General features: G+C 53.5%; 1 protein-coding gene across 1 annotated transcript; it reads right to left on the bottom strand.

Moving 5' to 3' along the window:
- Positions 1-469: 469 nt before the first annotated feature.
- THY1 (Thy-1 cell surface antigen) lies at positions 470-1,703 on the bottom strand (the record flags this gene model as incomplete). The annotated part of the gene is made up of 3 exons (XM_080631733.1): positions 1,655-1,703; positions 1,194-1,529; positions 470-582 (listed from the first exon to the last, which is right to left on the bottom strand). Exons 1-3 carry the CDS (start codon positions 1,689-1,691, stop codon positions 470-472), a joined length of 486 nt encoding a protein of 161 aa, XP_080487859.1. The 5' UTR covers positions 1,692-1,703.
- Between the last annotated feature and the right edge of the window lie 14,689 nt (positions 1,704-16,392).

Below are 16,392 nucleotides of genomic sequence, written 5' to 3' on the forward strand. Positions count from 1 at the left end.
GGGGATGCACAGCCCCGTCTCCAGTCAGGGCACAGCACCCAGCATGGGGACCCCTCTGCATGCTCTCGCATCACCTCCCTCTCTTACCTGCCAATCCAGCTGTGTTTCCCCAGTTGAGAACAGGCAAACCCCAAAAGCCAAAGGGATAGGAGAAGCGGGCTGTGTGGGGCTGAGGCTCCAGTGCTCCCAACCAGCCAGCCTACTGAGCGGGGAGGTGTGATGGGAGAAGCAATGCTGCCTAGCAGAGCCACCATGCTTCGGAGCAGGGCATGTGTGCGTGTGACGGCGGGCCTTGGCACCGGATGGTGGGTAGCGTTATATACGGCTATATAGAGATAACAGAGAGAGGTTTCACTGGTTCCAAACGGTTCAGCTTCTCTTTCCAAGGGCTGCGTTCTGGCGGGGGAGGCGGGTTTGCTGGGGTACTTGGTGTGTGCGTGCATGTGTGTGTGTGCATGTGCTTTTCCTTTCACAGGGACACAAAGTCCACGGCTTGCAGGAGAGGCAGGGAAAGGAGAAGGAGCAGGAGCCACGAAGTGTTCTGGATCAAGAGGCTGAAGCCGGCGCACTTCTCCAGTTTGTCTGTGAGGGGAGGGGATGGGGAGGGAGAGAAGAGCCACAATGAAATCCCTCAGGAACAGGCATCAGGTGTTATAAGGGGTGTTGGGACTCAGCTTCCCACCTTTGGCCACAGAAATGCACCAAGTCTCATCCTGGCCCCTTGCCTATTTCCCCTCCCACCTTGTGCCCTTCAAAGCTTTGGGGGGCACACAGAGACCTGGGGAAGCATAACCCTGCTTTTGCCTGACTGAGGTGACAAGGGGATGGGCACCAGAGCAGATGAAGGACTCTGCAGATGGAGGACTGCTCCTGCACAACCTAAGTGTGGAAAAGCCACATCCCTCTTCAGTCCTTCCCTGGCAGACTTGTCCCCTCTGCTGGGACTGATCATGAAGCATCACCTACGGGAGGACGCCTGAGACACATGAGGCCCAGGAGAGACAGGGTTAAGCAGTCAAGGCAGAGCAAGTGGGGCTGACGGCTCTGCCTGCAGTATGAAGGGCTTGTAAGGGCTGGGAAACAGCTCAAGGAGGGTTTGGGGACACCATGGGGGGTTCTGGTTGTCTCTGCTGGTCCTGCCAAGCCAAGGAGCAAGTGTGAAAGAGGGACTGAGGCCAGGCTGCCCATCTCACCTTTGATGACGGTGATGTTCTTTATCTGGTTCCCGGTGTAGTCGTTGGTGGCCTTCAGCTCACACATGTAGACACCCTCATCGCTGGTGGTGAAGCTCTGCAGGTAGAGGCACACCAGGTTCTTGTGCATGGTGACGTTGGCTCGGCTGCGGTAGATGTTCTCCGAGACACTGATGGTGCTGTGGATGACGTGCTTCCTGTTGTCCTTGGTGATGCTGAACTCATAGGTCAGGGGGTTGCTGGTTTTGTTCTCATAGCGGCAGTCCACCCGGAGGCTCTGGCCCAGCAGGCAGGCACTCAGGTCCTTGATCATCTGGCAGTGGGCAGCCTGGAGGACTGGGAGAGGCAAGCAGGGGTTGGACAAGGAATACAAGCACTGGGGATGCCCATATAGCCTCTGGCTCTTGCCTGCCTGCTCTGGGCTGAGCTCGTTACAAAGAAGGGAGGGGATGTGTGTCTACCTGTCAGGATGACAGCGATGCCGATGGTGGGGTTCATCTCTCCGCTGAGGTGCCCAGCACTGGCTGCCACTGGAAGGGGAGCCTGGGCAGAGAGAAGGAGAGGAGGTTAGCCATTGAACCCAGCACACAGACAGGGGCACACATGGCACAGGTAGGCAGGCAATCCTCTATGATGCTCTATAGGCTACTCCTCATCATGGTGGCTGATTGACTGTGCAGGGACTGGCTGGCCCTGCAGCCAGCTAGGAAATGAGGGATTATGTGTCTGGCCAGCATCACTTTCCCATATCCCCAGGCAACACCAGCCGCACTCTTTTCCCTGTCTGTATCCCCACACCAGACATTGAACAAGCATGGCACAGACCTGCGGCATGGCCTACGTGCGCTACCTTCGCTTTCTGCTGCCCCGAGCCCAGGATGGGACCAGGCAGGAGGAATCAATGCCTGCCCATGATGTCCATAGGGCTGCCAGGTGAGGGACCCTCCATTGGTGCCGGCGGGCGCCAGGCCGCCAGCCCTCCTGCGGCTCCAGCGGGTGAGCTCAGTACAGATGAGTCACTGCGATGCAGCGAGGGAAAGGGGCCAACAGCAGCAAGAAGGAGGGACACGGCAGCTGGACACAGAGCCAAGGCTGCCAAAGGATGGCACCGAGTCTCCAAGGGCTGAGCCGAGCCTGCCCAGCTCGGGTGGAAGGGCTTTGGGGTGGCAGAGCCCATCCTCTGGGTCCCCAGCCCATGTCTCTTCAGGGCGAGGGGCCCGTGGATGTGCTGTCAAAACCGCAGGGTTGCCGAGAGCCCAATGTGGCTGAAAGGAATCAATTAAAGGTTTGCAGCCCAGCCAAGCAGCCGCATGGGGAATCCAGCCGCAGACATGCGGAATGGAGGCAGAGGGTGGGGGAGCAGCAAAGCAGAGACCGGGGCTGAAGGACACAACATCCTGCAGCTGGTTCTCCGGGCTGGGGATGCGGAGCCAGGTCAAGAGGAGGAGGTGAATTACCACCCTTTGGGACTCCAGGCTGGCAGAGGGGACAGTGGGCCATCAGTTTGTTCCCTCTGAGCCTGACTAAGCATTCAGGGAAGAGCTGGGAGCTGCCTGCCAGCTGGATTATTCTTCTTAGCATATTTTCAGTCTTTCATATAATGTTCTAGGAGGAAATACCAAACCATTTGCTCACTGTGGAGCTGTGAAAGATCTCTGTATCTGCAACCCCAGACCCTGGCCAGGAAGAAAAATTCCCTTCTGCTTGGTCTCAACAACCAAGAGGGTGCAAATGGGGGCAAAGGCATGATGGAGGAGACCACTTGAGTCTCCTCTGGGTGCTGGAAAGTGGCCCCTGTCCTTTCCTTTGCTATTTCTCAGCTCTGACCCACTCCTCTTTGAATGTCCTGGGACACTATCTAGGTCACAGCCAGGCTTTCTTCCAGAAAATCAGTGCGAATAAGCTCCCACAGAAAGGGGCTTCCTCCCATCTATGTGCAAAAGCACTCAGATATTCCAGGCTCTGGATTCACGACCCCTTGGATCCTTTGTACCTCTCCTTCTGACAGTGGTGCCAGGTAACCCTTGCCCCTGCAGAGTCCCAGGGTCTTTGCACAGGGACAGATCTCACAACAATGGTAGCATTAGAATGACCCCAGCTCTTGCAGAGCACAGCTTTCTAACGTGGTCTCTACCACCTACGTGGGGCCACGCCATGATGGTGGTACCTCCATACCCACCACCACGACAAACGAGCTGGGATGGCAAAGCCATCGGGGCAGAAGAGATCCGGGCTGGGATAAACCACGGGAACCTGCCTGCAAACCTGGGAACAAGGGTACCTGGGGGCTCCCTTTACGCCGTGTGGATGCTCAAGGAAGAGTGAAGCGGGCAACACCTCTGCCGGGCCCTGGAGGGGCAGGAGGGCTCCGTGCGAGCTCCCCACCCCGCAGGCAGCGTGCGTGCGCGCCGCCGTGCCCGTGGAGGAATGCCGCAGTCCCGAGCCTTTGCAGGGGAGGGAGGGACGGAAGGGAAGGGAAGAAGGGGGAGCGCCGCCCTGCAGCAGCATCCCGGTACCCAGTCTCCCCGGCGGGCAGCGCATCCCTCCCGGGCAGGGACAAGCGGCTCCCGCTTTGGGGCCCCGACCCTCCCCGCGCCCTCCCGCCGCCGCCGCTCCCCTTTCCCCGCCCCATAGAGGGGCATCGTAGCGGCGGGTCCGGCCGGTGCGGCGGGGCCGAGCCTTACCTGCCGGCGCTGTCCGGTGCTGGCCGCGCTGCCGCCCGCGGGGCTGCCGGCGCTGTCCGGTGCTGCCCGGCGGGGCTGTGGGCGGCGCGGCGCTCCCCGCAGTTTGGGCCGGGCCGGGCGGGCGGCCCCAGCAAATCAGTGCCGGGCGGCGTCACGCAGGCTCGGCCCCCGGCCCTGCGGCGCGGTGCGGGGGGGGGCTCGGCTCTGCGGACCGGCCCCGGCCCAGCCCCCGCCCCGAGCTGCGGCCGAACCGGCCCCGGGGGGCGCGGGGCATCGGGGGTGACCGGGGAGGAAGGAAGCCCCCGGGCGGCCCCTCATTGGGACACAGGAGGGTCCTGTTCGGCCCCGTCCCCACCCATCCCTTCCCCGTTTCTCTCTCTGCGCAAACCGGGAGGGTGGCACATCCCCATCGCCATGGGAACACCACGTTCTGCGGAGGAGCCGCCAGCCCTCATCATTCCCGGCAATACGGGTGTTGCTTTGCTGGGGAAGGAGGGTGCTTTGGAAGTGGACAGAAGAGTGTGGCTTGAGCTCTGCTGAGGAGGGGGGACGTATTCCCCCTCCCCAAATGGGTATAGCTCAGGTGCGCAATGAGCAGCAGACACCAAGTCACCAGAGACCCGTGCACCATGCAGGCTACAGTGGTGGAAACACCACGGGACACAGCTGAAGCTCTGTGATGCCACTGGCCACAAGCCTTAAGCTTTAGGCCCAGGGCGGGTGGCAGTGAGGATGCAAACAAGGGCTTGCTCCCCACAAGCTCCCACCACTGCATGGTTGGGAAGGGGATAAGCAGAGCTGCTTCTGTGCAAAACGCCTTTGAACCCAGTAAACAGCCTGGCAGAAGAGCTCTTCTCCGCTCTAGGGCCAAGTGGAAGCGACAGAAGAGGATGGCAGCATCGTGGAGCTGCTCTTCCCAGGAGTCTGTGCTCCAAAGCATCCCAGCAAGGAGCACAGGCCTGCTCTGTCCTCACCTCTGCCTGCAGCCCTTGGCTCTGCAGAAAAGGGCTGGCACTGTGAAAGTTGAGAGGAGAAGTCATATTCTGCTCCAGCAGAACCTGATCCCCGGTGTCATCCGAGTGCTGAGCTGGCTGTGCAGCGGGGTTTTGCTAATTGTACAGAATCTTGGCTCCGGCTATGCTGCCCCAATGGGGCTGGACACCAGCCCGTGATGCCCAGGAAGGGTTCCCAGTGTGCTGCCATGAGGAAGGCAACGGCCTGTCCCTATCTGGGTACTGAATGGACCCAGGATGTGGTCACTATCACATGTGCATAGCAGCACAACTAGGATGGCAACCCAGGATACACAAAACTGACAGTGTTGGCTGAGGATGGGATTAAAAGCCCAGCAAACTGACACAGAAAGCCATCACTAACAATGACTGGAAGCAGATTGATGCAACGCAAACAGACAAGAACAAGAGGCGTGTTGCCACGTTGTTAGGGTGCAAAAAACATGCAGGCATGAGGGCTGCATCCAAACACAGCTGTGATGTAACCATGCACACACACATGTCCCTTTCATATCTAGCTCCACATCCCCACCCTCACTCCCAGCTATGCAAGCACAGGCAACCAGGGAATTCAGGCTTGAGGGACTGGCTTTTGGAGGCAAGCAGTTGCCCAAGCCCCACTGCACTGCAAGAGACTTCAGCTCCCTTCAGATCCCTGGCTGGTGGTGCTGTGGAGGCAGGCATGATCGTGCAGTTTCTGGGCAGTGCTGGCAGCGAAGGTCCTGCCTAGGTGCTTGCAGGAGGCTCCTTGCAGAGGTTCTCTCACTGGGTACTCCCTTCACTGCAGATTGCAGGCTGGCTGCTATCCATACACCAGAGAAGATCAGTCCCCAAGTCACACCTAATGCGGAGGCGTCCAGATCGTGCTCCAAGGCAAAGAAAAGGATGGGTGGGGAGGGGAAAACCTAATCATGACAGAGAAATGGAGAGGGTGCAGGCAGCGCTTGAGGGCAGGAGACAGGCAGAGACAGACAGACATAACAGGGGCAAGGAGGGAGCCAGGCACAGTGCAGGTACCAGCAGGCACAGGTGGATGTGGCAGGACAGACAAACAGGCAGAGGCAGGGCACAGCTCTCATAAGAGGTCAAATCAATTGAACTGCCCCTATCTCCTCTCTGGAGAGAAAGCCAGGGCATGTGGGGAGTCCTTCTGCTATGATGGAGTGTGCCAGGGGCATCACTGCTCCGAGTCGCCCTAGGACCATCCCCAGTAGCTGCAGGGGGTAGGCTGGAAGCTGAGGCACTGATTGAGGACTGTGACTCGAGTGTCTGGTGCTGCTGCAGCAATTAAAACCTGGCCTTGTCCCAAGGACATGCTGCTGCAGGGGATGCCCTTCTAGGACAGAGGTGTGCATCCTTCCCGAGAGGAACATCTCCTCCCTGCCCTCAGCCTACCCCCAAAGACAGGAGGAAAGGGAGCGTCTCTCCCTCCTGCTCATCAATCATGGCACAGCATCACACTGGGTCCTGCTCAAAACGTGACAGCAGGATGCCCACGCAGCAGCCAGTCCCTACCAGCAATCATTTGCTCCCCAGCTGCTAATTGCAGGGGACGAGAGACTTTAGGTCCCAGCCAACAGGATTCTGGGGCAGCACTCCTGGGGAGAAACCGCTGGCATCCTCTCCCAGGCCATTACAGCTGGGGAGTTACAGGATGGAGGAGTAAGGGAGGGCATCTGAGAATCAGTGCTATTGATCTGGCAGAGATTGTAGCTCTAGGCTTGACTGATGGGTACGCTCACCAGCTTCACAGCGCAGTGCCTGCCCCTGCATGTCCTGCCTGGCCCCAGAGCTCCAGCTGACAGGAGGGAGCAAAGACTTCATGCTTTTCACTGCACAAAGCCAAACCCAGGCCCTTCCCACCCCATCTTTGAGGCTGCAGAAGAGCTTTGCCCTTGGTTGGAGAGACAGGAAGGCCCTTGGGAGCCCAGCGAAGCCCCACGGATGCTATATGTAGCATGGCCCAGATACAAAGCCCTTGGGCTTTGTGGCAACACCGCACAGAGCAGGGGTGGAGGAGACTGTGCTCCCCTCCTTCCTGCATGCAGCACACAGCCATGGAAAACAGGGGCAAGCAGGGCTGCTGCTGCAGCACGGTCCTGGCCTCTGCTGTGCTTGGAGCAGCCACATTAGCCCAGCAAAGGAGACGGCTGGCACAACACCCCAGCACTGCCAGGGTGGCTTGCCTGCAGTGTGCAGGGCTCCTCCGTGGTACCTCTGCCTGCTTTATGGCTGCATCCTGGGTATGGAGAAGCCCCAGAGACTGAAGACCTAACAAAGATCAGCTGCTAGAGAAATCAGCTCCAGTCCCTGCACTGACACACCTGACAGCAGGAATGTCCCTCCCTTCCCTCTGTGCCTCCCTGTTTGCCTGCAGGGTCTGGATACCTAAGTCCTGGCTCCATGCTGACATGCAGTCATCCAAGAGTGCCCAGTGGGGATGCTGCACCCTCCTGCTTGTCGTGGTGGCTTGTCTTGAAGAGAGACCCTGCTGGGAGGCTGCCAGCAATGAGCATGCACTGCAGTGCAGGATGCTCCATAGTAAACCCCTGCTTCACCTGACATTGCTATCGGGGTCTGGGAGCCACCAGGCAAGGTCCCAGCAGTGCAGCTCTCCTGCGCAACCATTGCAGAGCAATTCCTTGCAGTCTGATATCCATCTGGAGGATGGGTGACCATCTCTGCTTCTAGCCCTTTATTCCCAGAGCCGCTACACTATTCCTGTAAGAGACTTGGAAATCCTGGTGGGAGCCAACTCAGCCTGCAAGAGGGGTTGACTGAGGCACAAAGCTCTCAGCTTGCTCCATCTGCTCCTCGGAGTGAGTGGGAATGGTGCTTGGCTGCCTGCTCAGACTCCTCGCTGCCTCCCATTGCAACCAGCAATGCATCCTGGTGGGATAGGAAAGCTGGTTTCTGGACCATGCCCTGCAAACCTGGCCTCTGCTGAGCTCAGGGGCAGACTCATCCCTGGGGGAAGGAGAAACATCCCTGCCAACTGAGCCAGGCAGATAACTTGGTTCCTAGCTCAGAGTCTGGAGGCCTGGGTCTCTTACCTGCAGGGTGAGTGGTCAGAGGGCCTGTTCAGCCTCTTTGCAAGGGTGCCACATCCCACGGGCTCTTCATATGGGAGCTGACATGAACAGAGAGCTGGAACTGGGAAAAGATGCCACTTTGGATGCTGGAACCCCCCTCTTCAACCTGCTGAACACCCTCCCCTGTGACACACCATCACCCCGTCCTGCAGCAGGATGGCAATTGATGGGAAGACCCCACTGATGCCAGGTTGTGCAGCATTAGAAGCTCTAGACGTGCAACTAATTGATTGCCAGAGCAACTTAAAACCCCTTTGTCCTGGGGAAATTTACCTGTATGGGAAAGGAGAAGCTCTTAGGGCCCTCCTAGGGTGATGCTGGATGGAGAAAGATGCATAGAGCACAGCACTGCTGCTCTCCATCACCAGCCTAGCTTTCTCCTCTGTGTCTCAGGAGGCATGAATAATGCAAGCTACAGAAAATAGAAGCAGCTTCCCTGAATTTTCTCCTCCTACCTGCTGGGCCTTAAGGAATGGAAACTGTTTATTGGCATTCCTTATTTATGAAGGAACCATCGGGGCAGGGTGGTCAGCTCTCACCACACTGGTTCCTGGGGATGATTCCCAGCCAGCGAGGAAGCTCCTCAGGCTGGAGAGAGGCAGGTTAAGTACAGGCAGGTTAAATACAGGCACAGAACAGAGCTCTCGGTTCTGCTGTTGGGAGGCCTGGCTCTCACCCTGGCAGTGCTGGACAGGCAGGGGCTGTCCCTGCAGCACGCACAGTGCTTCCCTTTAGCATCCAGCCAGCTGCTCGCCGCACTTGGGTTTGTGTCATCAGCTCCAGCACTCGCTTGTCTCTCCTATTGTTAGTAGGGACAATGGGATCGTGTACCCAAGCTGGGCAGAAGGGCTTCCCCTGCTCCCTGCAGCTGATAGGAGCCAGCCAGTCTGTGCTGCAAGGACCAGAGGGGCAGACAGCACTGCCTGATGTCAGCTCTCCCTGGAGGCACTGGGCAAGCCCTGCTCTGGTCCTTACCCTTTCTCCTCTGCACCAAGCCACAAACACCAGCATCCTCCCAGCCACATCTGGCCATGCAACACATCTGCCAGCCCTGTGCTGCACTGAGTCACTCACTGATTCCTCCCAGCCCATATGACAAATGGTTTGGAGCAGAGGGAGATTTTCAAGCATTGCCCAAGCAGCTTTTTACCCATTGTTGTCTGCTTCTGATTGCTTAGGAGGCTGGAGAACCTTGTGTTTCCCCAGGCTCTTGCAGAGAGTTAGGAAGCCCGAGTCTCCATCTCTTCTACAGTCCCCTTCAGGGACAGGAAGTGGGTCACTTCATACCTCCGTGCATCAGTTTTGCCACAGAGAACCACGTCCTGAAGAAATTCCTTCCTTTTTCATCCAGGCCGACCTTCTGATTTGAAACACTTGTCTCTAGGAAACAGATTGCAGATGAAGACAGCACCATCAGAAAGAATCACTGCGCTTCCATCAAGAGACACCCAAAGCCATAGGTCAAAGTTAGCAATGAAAGAGAAAGAAAGAGTCACCCAGTGAAGAACTACACTGGTCCCTCAAGGGAGTCCCACTTCCCACACCCACCCAGACAGGGTGCCCATTGGGCCTGCACTCCACTTGGGAAGGGGCCAAAGCACCTCAGGAGCACAGCCCCGTAAGGTGCCTGCTTAAGGGGCACAAAGTATGGCAATGCCACCTCATGGTACACGAAATTCCACTTGGGAGTACCCGGAACAAATACGCAACCACCTTGTGACAGCAATAACTGCAACTGCTGTTGAAAAGGTGCAATTGTATGAGCTTAAGAAACAGGAAAAATGGCTGTGAAAATGGCTACGAGTATAATGCAGAGATTGAAAAATTACTTTATGGAGGAACCAGAACACTGAGTGATGGGACAGGGGAAAAGGGCAGCCGCAGATGCTGCACCTGCACAGGAAGAACATTGATTTTCCAGATGTTGAGGTCCAAAGTTGTTTCCAACACAAATATGCTGCAAGAAACCCAAAAATAAGTGAGACAAACCCACCACAATATACCTCTAACCTAAAGGACGGCAAAGCAGCCTAAAAGAACAGAGAAAAGGCTCCATCATACAAGGACACCCCATTTCGCACAGCTGACATGACAAAACACCGCAAAAGGAAGCTCTAAGCAGGTCCTGCATTGGAGTAGCTGGTGACAATCCCCACCATCACAGAAAACCCTCTTACTTCAGCTTGTCTCACCAAAGCGATGCGCAGCAGGGTTCTGGATGGTGCTGGATGTGCAAAGGTGCAGCTGCCCTGCTTGAAGAGAGCTGCAAGGCAACTGGGACTCCAGGGTGCTCCAGCAGCCCACAGGCTGCTCTAGAGCTCAGCTGAACACAAGAGGCCCTTTATTATAGGTAGTTGGAGATCAGCACTGTGTGCTCTGATTTGGCTTCCCCAAGTTCCCCACCACACGCACTCCCTGAAGTGGCTTCGTACATAAACACATCTGGTTTAATCTCTTCCACATTTGTGCTGCTGTTTTCCCAGAACAAGCGCTTCGGCGTTTGGAACAATTCCAAAGGGAGCAGGCTAGTCTGCGCTGGAACGCGTGGTCAGAAAGAGCTATAAAAGTTAAGGAAATAAGGCTGGTTCCTTATGCATTTTTAAGCGTTTCTTTTCTGCTGCTCTTTGCACACAGATTCTTGTGGTTAGCAGGAAAATGTACATTTCTGGTAACCAACATCCTGGATCAGATTGCTGCCTTGTGTCCATAGGACTTCAAGCTTCAGTTTCCAACCCTCAAGAGCCTCAAAAAGAACCCCTAAGCAATGCAAAATAGGACCCCCAAAGCCAATTCATGAATTAACCTTCTCTAGAGAGTCTTGGCACTCTTGCAAGTCAAAGAAATTATATTTACTGGAACTAGAAGCTCACATCCAGGCCTTGAATACCCGCTTCCCGACTGGAGATACTGTGCCAACATAAAATGCTGAACCAGTGCAAATTCAGTGTGCTGATTCAGGTGTTCCAGCGCTATTACTCTGAAGGAGGAAGCTTTGTCCCAGCAGGTTGATGCCAGATAGGCTATCAGCTGTGCTCCTGCAGATGACACAGCCAGCACAAACAGCTCTGCATGTGCCAGCAAATGGGGCTAAAATCTGCCTGTGCATTGGTCTGGGCACTGCTTTCATTGCCAGGTGATGCACAGATATGTGGATCCAGTACTAATCAATGCAAAACAGCAACCTGCGACAGCTATGCTCTAAAAAGGGACTAGACATTTGGAAGGGAAAGAGAACAGTCTCAAGGCAGGGAACAGTAGATGCCAGCACTGACACACAGTTCCGGGTCTGGCAGAGCAGCAGCCTCTCCGCTTGTTTTTCTAGGCTTTTCAAGGCATTATTGATGTTTCTGCAAGCATTTATATCCAATCTCCAGCCAAATACCTGTATCTGCCTGGGTTCCTCTGCAGCTTTAATGCAGATCATACTGAGGACCCTTCCAGCACCTCAGACCAGCACAAACAGCAGCTCCAAGCTGCTGCTGGGAAAGGTACTTATAGTGATCCCAGCTGCATTCCTGGGGTGATGGGGGCAGGAGCCCTCATTGGCAGCACCTGAGGGGCAGTTAACATCAAATCCATTAACCCTTGCATTTACGTCAGTCAGGAGCTGAATTCTAAACATGATGGTTTAGGCCCTTTACATGCAAAGATGCTGTCACTGTATAGAATATGAGCAGGAAGTTATTGCTGTTTTGCAGTGCTCCCTTGGTTTTTTTATACAACAACCTATCAAGAAGTTGTTATCTATCTTTCCTGTGCAATGCTAGGAAACAAATGTGGAAATGAAGGTTTATGTTCTCTCTTTCTAGTGATGCTTCTCATGCCTGCATCCTTCCTCTCTCTGCAGCTGGATTTGTACTTGCCATTGCCTTGAAATGCCTGGATACAGAGCACTGGCCAGTCTGAATATCACACTGTTCTCCTGAGCCTTCTGAGGTATTCAAAGACCCAAAACATGACTAAACCCCATGATATTATGAATCTTATAAAACAAACTTAGAAGTTTGTATGTTGGCTTAGAACCCCTTTGAATGAGTCTGTTTCTCGGTCTCTGTTTGCTATGGTTTCTTACATTGCTTATTTACACACTGTGTTTCTTGACATACACACAGAGACTGCATTTATTGACATAGTTCTTTATATTGCAAGCAGCGGAGGGTGTTTGTGATTAGTCAGTTGTAACCCGAGGTGTTACACATGTTTCACTCTTGCCATGGGATAGATGCCTTTTAATGCCGTGAATCTCTGTTCTGAAGAGATTCAGCCAAGAAGTGCATTGGGACAGATACTTCAAACCCCAATGTCTGGTATATAACCAGAATCTAGGCTAAGGCTAGGAAATGGTAGAGAAGACAACCCTCACAATGGAATCTCTGCAGCTGTAACCAAGGGGAAAAGCGCATCTTTCCATGCATCTTCCTCAGTAAGATCCCTTTTCTTTCTGGTGATCTCTTAACTTGAAGGAAGCTCTCAGAGGTATTTCTGAAGCCACATGAGTAAGCTCAAAAGAATCCTCAGAGCAAGTTACTGGCAACCAAAGGAAGGTTTTGTTGGTGAAAATCAGAGGCAGGGCCAAACAGATGGAAAAAATGAGGAAGGTAGGGAAAGAATGAGATGAAAAACAAGTACTGTCAGAGGAAAACATGGCTATTATAATCATGCATGCACACAGGCACAGGGGAAAGCTCCACTTAAATACAAACACACACTTAACAAAAAGGGGATTTACGAAGCATCGCAAACAATGTAATCTGCTGTTTACCACAGGAATGGTAAATCATCCCTAGGAACCCTATTTTAATGCGAGTCCTGCCTGTGCTGGCAGGCCAGGGCTCCATTTCTGGGAGCGTATTAGAAATGAATGACAGAAAGCTCCATGCCAGTGAAGAAAAGCCTTGGAAATGTGAGTTAATCAAGTGTGAAGGGCCAACAAAGACTGCCATGAAGTCTCCATGTGCCCTCCTCATGCAAAGCAATGACTTGGTAAGAGTTAGCTTCTTCCTCCATTCCCTTTAATGCTACATTAATTATTTCTCCTGTGGAGGTACAGGAGGGAATTTATCCTGAAACCACTGATAAGAGTCAGAAACAGCTTTAACAAGGGGAGGGAAAGGAAACAGCTCCATTGCCTGCACAGATGAGTGTGAGCACAGCCCCTTGCGCCTTGCTGTGTGCATTTAATGGTTTTCCATGGTGAAGGTGGTTTGGGGTGAGCCAGTCAGCATCGTTGGACATCTCTTTCCAGTGCAGTGTTTTAGGGAACCTGGGGAACTATGGCACTCTCAGAGACAAAGCTGCCTCATACACATAGACTGGCTTGTCTGGAGGGGTATGAGGAAGCAGTATGATAGCATCCCTGCCATGCAGGCCCTGTGTTAGCTCTTGGACAGTGGGCAGGCTGGTTATTCTGCTAGGAAGCACCAGAGGGTAGCATTGCCTTTTGATGGAGTATGCTTGTGGCAACCACTGTCGTGCTGCTGTTATCCCTAGTGTGAGGATTGTTGTGATGGAGCAGGCTGGATCCTAAGGTCTTACAGTGGTCTGTGCTTACATGTGAAAAGGAATACATTGTAAGAGCCTAAAGTCCCATCTTTTGTTTATGGGATGAAATAATAGGGATGAAAGTGAGCTTTATGGAGTCATCTAGTCATGAGTCGTAAGCTCACGTATATGCTAAGTTACTGTGGCAGGGCTTTAGTGGAGAAACACTGATTTCAGTGCTGATCTTCTAGAAGCTTACCAGCTGAAATGGTGAAAAGCAATAGCAGGACAGCTTCTGGATGCCTTGTGGAACCCATTGGGAGCTCTTCTGGATTGCCTTTCCAGATCTAATGTGTCTTTCTCCTGCAGGTATGCACCAGGATGAGGAAGGACTCTGAAGCTGCCCTGATGACTCCAGAGCTCAGAGTTGCACTGTGCTGTGTGCAGCTCAAGCTACCTTGACTTATGAAAGGCAACCGGAGGCTCAGAGCTTCTCTGTGCTATGGGGTAAGTGACAGTGTCCTGCTTCAGAGGTAGCTGCATCATCTTCTACCTACAGCAGAGCTTGGGTTCCTTAGTAAGAAGCATTAATGAAAAGTAAGCCAGAGCTTAACAAAGTGTTGGGACACTGATTTCCCATGCGGTTTATGGGATGCAATGGCCTACCTTCACCCAAGTGATGCTGGAGTGTGGTGAACATCTTGGTTTGCCTCCTACTTGAGGCAAACATATATATATCTCATGGAAATAAAGCAGTTTTCAAGGTCACTCAGCAATCCTGGCCCAGTGACATCTCTAGACAAGGTTCACCCCACTCTCCACATTGTGCCAGGTGCCAGTGTTCAGTCAGTGGTGTCACAGGACCTTCAAACACCCCTTCGTATTCCCTGTGCCCTCTGTCTGATGCGCTTTCTTCTGCAGCCTTCGGTTCTTCCTCATCGTAAATCCTGTAGGATTTAACTTCTAGCTACTGATCCTTTTGACAGTAATGGACCATTAACTAACTAGACATAAAATTGAAAGTGTAAATCCCTCTCCCTTGGGGAATTAGAAAGAAGGTTTAGGATGCAGGCCATGAAACGCAAGAGTTCACTGTAATCACAAACAAGGCCTGATTAACTCTGCCTGCCCAGCATTCCCAGGTCTGTGCCAGCTCATAAACAAGAAAGCAGAAGCTGGGGCTAGTACAGCAGAACCATTTGCATCTGCCAGGGAAAAGCCTTTAGCCTCTGTGTTTGAGCTTGTTCATCCCATTGCCAGGGTCTGCCCTGTAAGAGCCTGGGCCATGAAGGAGTTATATCCAGAGACTGATGCTGTCTCTGACCGCAAGCTCGGTGTGTTCCCCTTTCCTGGGACAGGGTGAAAGGGAAGACCGGGAACTTTGCTCACTTCAAAGGTGAGGAGGAGGGAAAGCACAAGCTGCCCCAGGGGAATAACGCCGACTGCTCCCACCAGGGAGAAGGATAGGATGATACAGCATCCTCGGTGGGTACCAAGTCCAATACCAGCACTTCCCCTGGGCTCTCCAGTAATGTGGCAGCACTCCACTATGTATCTGTGGGATTGAGTTTGCTGCTGACTCTGGTCTATAGACCTTGAGATCAGTGCCCGCTGCTTAAAGTTAATTATCTTCCTCTTGCAGGAGGGACTCTACTTTCAAGGTCTTGTGGGTCCTTAACCAAGCACCTGCCTTTGAAAGAGATACTGATTGAACTGCAATACACAATTAGAGCCAGGATGGCCAGGACAGAGGAGGATGGGTCCAGAGACCAAACCGGGCTGTCTGTATCGCTGCTCTCCTGTGAAGTGCCAGGTCACTGCTGGCCAGCACCCCCTGCACACCTCAGGGTATGCTCCAGCTATTCCCTCCTTTCCTTGCTCCACGCTCCTGCAGCCAAGCCGTGTGCCGGTGCCTGTGCCATCCATCATGCCAGCAGCACAAGAGCAACTGCAGAAAGTGCTTGGGATTTATCACCCGTGGCAGGAGCTTTTGTCTATAATAAACCCCACTTTTCCCCTCCCCTCTTGTAGAGCTTTCCCCCTTTCCCTTCTCTCATTATTATTATTATTATATTTAAGAAGCTTAATGCCACATGCCTTGCTGTGTCATAAATAACCCCTGTAATCAAACAGCACCGGGTAAATGTAGTATTCCAGCTTATGCAATTTGTTTGACAAAATGAATCCAGAAGAATATAAGTCTGTGGTGGAAAGACAAATAGAGCAGCTTGGATGAATGTGTTAACCAAGGGAAAAATGGCTTGGCAGAGGGGTTGATGCTATATTTATCCATGCAAATGGAGCTCAGGGCTAATTTATTATAAATAGAGTGCCGAGCTTGCCAGAATGGGCAGTGTCTCCTGAGAGGGACAGCAAGAAACACAGCCCTGCCAGGGTCATGGAGGGGAGCTGGGCTCAGGCTTGGCATGGGGCTGTTAGGTCTTTGTGCACTGTGTGGAGACAGGCAGTGTGGAGGGGCTAAAGGGACTCTGCTCAGCTGATGGACACATGGGATGCAGCAGTGCTAGTGTGTGCTGGCAATGCAAGTAGCCCTTGCCTAGGTGCTGGCTATACCCAAAGACAGACATTGCTGCAAGGAGCACACAGTCCAGTAACAATAATCAGCAGGTGCCTGTTGACTCTCTCATCTTCTGGGCTTTCTTTATGCCTGTCCTTTGAATCTCTCTCTGAAGGTGCTCAGTAGATTTACGTTGAGCATCAGCCCTTCCCTGGCCTTATTGGTGAGTTTGAATTGCTTGTGGGGAAACCAGGAGTCCCTACTCCCTGTTTTGGGGCTAAGCAGGTCAGAGCTGGCTACTGGCAGAAATTTTCCAGCTCGAACACCCCTGGTTCCAGATGGGAGACACAGGCCAAGCGTGGCTCTTTGCCCTCTGCTGGCAAATGGGTTGTGGCTGGCCATGGGATGATG

Source organism: Psittacula echo, assembly GCF_963264785.1.
Source record: "Psittacula echo genome assembly, chromosome: 18".
NCBI classification, from domain to species: Eukaryota; Metazoa; Chordata; class Aves; order Psittaciformes; family Psittacidae; genus Psittacula; species Psittacula echo.